Source organism: Limulus polyphemus, unplaced genomic scaffold (genome assembly GCF_000517525.1).
Source record: "Limulus polyphemus unplaced genomic scaffold, Limulus_polyphemus-2.1.2 Scaffold1841, whole genome shotgun sequence".
NCBI classification, from domain to species: Eukaryota; Metazoa; Arthropoda; class Merostomata; order Xiphosura; family Limulidae; genus Limulus; species Limulus polyphemus.
In genome coordinates this window covers 83,980-86,404 of record NW_013667451.1, presented here as the reverse complement: position 1 = coordinate 86,404, position 2,425 = coordinate 83,980, and the positions used below count along the sequence as shown (strand labels likewise).

The 2,425-nt window shown below is 33.2% G+C and overlaps 1 protein-coding gene across 1 annotated transcript in view; it reads right to left on the bottom strand.

Moving 5' to 3' along the window:
- The window catches only part of LOC106465113 (probable D-lactate dehydrogenase, mitochondrial), a 26,946-nt gene that overhangs the window by 20,295 nt on the left and 4,226 nt on the right, over positions 1–2,425 (bottom strand). Inside the window, 2 exon segments of the mRNA XM_013925310.2 lie at positions 66–139; positions 1,267–1,408. Coding sequence (XP_013780764.1) covers positions 66–139; positions 1,267–1,408 — 216 coding nt within the window.

The following is a 2,425-nucleotide window of genomic DNA, read 5'->3' as shown; positions in this document are numbered from 1 at the left end:
GATCTGAAAATATAATATAGTTAAAGTAGTTGTGGAAGCCATGCCACCCAATGAAGCATCTGCACCTGGATCTGAAAATATAATATAGTTAAAGCACTTGTGGAAGCCATGCCACCCAATGAAGCATCTGCACCTGGATCTGAAAATATAATATAGTTAAAGTAGTTGTAGAAGCCATGCCACCCAATGAAGCATCTGCACCTGGATCTGAAAATATACTATAGTTAAAGCACTTGTGGAAGCCATGCCACCCAAAGTTGTATCTGCAACTAGATCTGAACATATAAAGAACAGTAGTTGTGGAAGCCATGCCACCCAAAGTTGTATCTGTAACTAGATCTGAACATATAAAGAACAGTAATTGTGGAAGCCATGCTACCCAGAGATGTATCTGCTCCTGGATGTGAACATATAAAGAACAGTAGTTGTGGAAGCCATGCTACCCAGAGATGTATCTGCTCCTGGATGTGAACATATAAAGAACAGTAGTTGTGGAAGCCATGCTACCCAGAGATGTATCTGCTCCTGGATCTGAACATTTAAAAGTTAGAATAGTAGAAAGAAACATTTTATAAATCTATCAGAACCAATCGTAAAAACAAAATGTATGAATGCTGAGGGAGTTCAGAAGATTAGGCAAAATGTAAAGCATGAGTAAGAATCACATTGGAATTCTTATTCCAGAAAAAGAAACTCTAAGAACTGAAAGCTCAATCAAAAGTGGAAAACAAAACTTACAGACTTTTTTTGCTGTACAGGAAGACCCACAGCTGAATTTATAAAAGTCTGTGAAAAAACCTCAAGCTAATGTATGACAAAGGAAATCAGTTATTAAATTTACACAGAATCTGGTAATATTGAATATAATATGACAGACTTGGTTAATCACTATTAAAGAGGTATGAAAACTCAAGCACTTTTCGGTAGAAGTTAGGCCTTCTTTTCTGTGTGTGTAAAAAAAGTATTTGCATTATTTTCTGTAATAGTGATTTTTCCACTTATTTTTCCATAATGAATTTGGTTAAAATATCTTAAATACTTTAGTCTAAAAAACATCAGATCACACAAAAGTTTATTTCTACTTTTAGTCTCGTAGATATAGAATGGCAAATTTGGAGTACTAAAAACAATTGACTTGTGTTTGTTACAAAAAAAGTTTTCAACTTCTAAAATTTAAAGTCTCAAATTCTAGTTCGTGGAACTACAAATTAGATCCCTCATATAAATGTAATCCTCCCCCCCTTATATGTATAAATATCTACCCACCAACAGGAAACCACAGTCCAGTGTCTCTGAGGTAGTTGTTTAAGGTCAGCCGCGTCACTCCTGCCTCAACTGAAGCATCAAAGTCTTCAGGATGTACTTCAAGGATATTATTCATATTACTCAAATCCATACAGACACCTCCCTTTAAATAAAAACGAAGATTAAAACACTTCATTTACCTTATTTAACTCAAATGATGTTTTAATGATGTGATAAAGATTGATGTTACAGAAAAAAACATAAGACTTCAACTGAATATACAGTTAATCTTAATTAGCTCAGAATTAGAGCTAGCCAGCGAGTGGTATTTGCTAGTCAATTAATTAATGGCCCATTAATTGATTAAACTTTATTAATCAATCAGTAAAGTGTTCTTCAAACAACGGTACGTACAAACAAATAGAATATATTGGTCGGAAGTACTATCAGCCAGTTGCCCTACCGTTAGGCAGGAGTTCAAAAAAATCAAACAAATATTGACGAGTGCTACTAAACAACTGCCTTTTCTCAGGGCAGAAGTTCAAAAAAAGAAAAAACTTTTTACCATGACAATAAATCTAATTGTAATTTTAATTAATCAACTATTAAAATAATTGAAAATGCTAACTTTCATGAAAATTAATATAATAGGAATTCTCATTAATCAACTGTTGGATTAATTGGAAGCATTAATACTGGAAACACTATTTTGGGTGACAGTACATTTAATTGTGGAACTTTGTGTATTTGATTCAATCATAATTTTGATTAAATGATTAGTTTACGTGAGATTAAATGATTTAATAACTGCTCATAGTTAATTGATTAAATCACCCAGCTCCACCTAGAAGTGCCCAATGATCATTCCTGAATAATTTTGTTCTGCAAGTATTAGCATGAAAGATATTTCAACAAAATGATGAAATCTGAGATTAACAAAAGATACAATTTATCTTATTTCATATAAGATGGAAGAGTTATTCATGTCATCTCAAACAGTAAGACACACCTCATACCCTTAAATTCTCATGTCATCTCAAACAGTAATACACACCTCATACCCTTAGATTCTCATGTCATCTCAAACAGTAAGACACACCTCATACCCTTAGATTCTCATGTCATCTCAAACAGTAAGACACACCTCATACCCTTAGATTCTGATGTCATCTCAAACAGT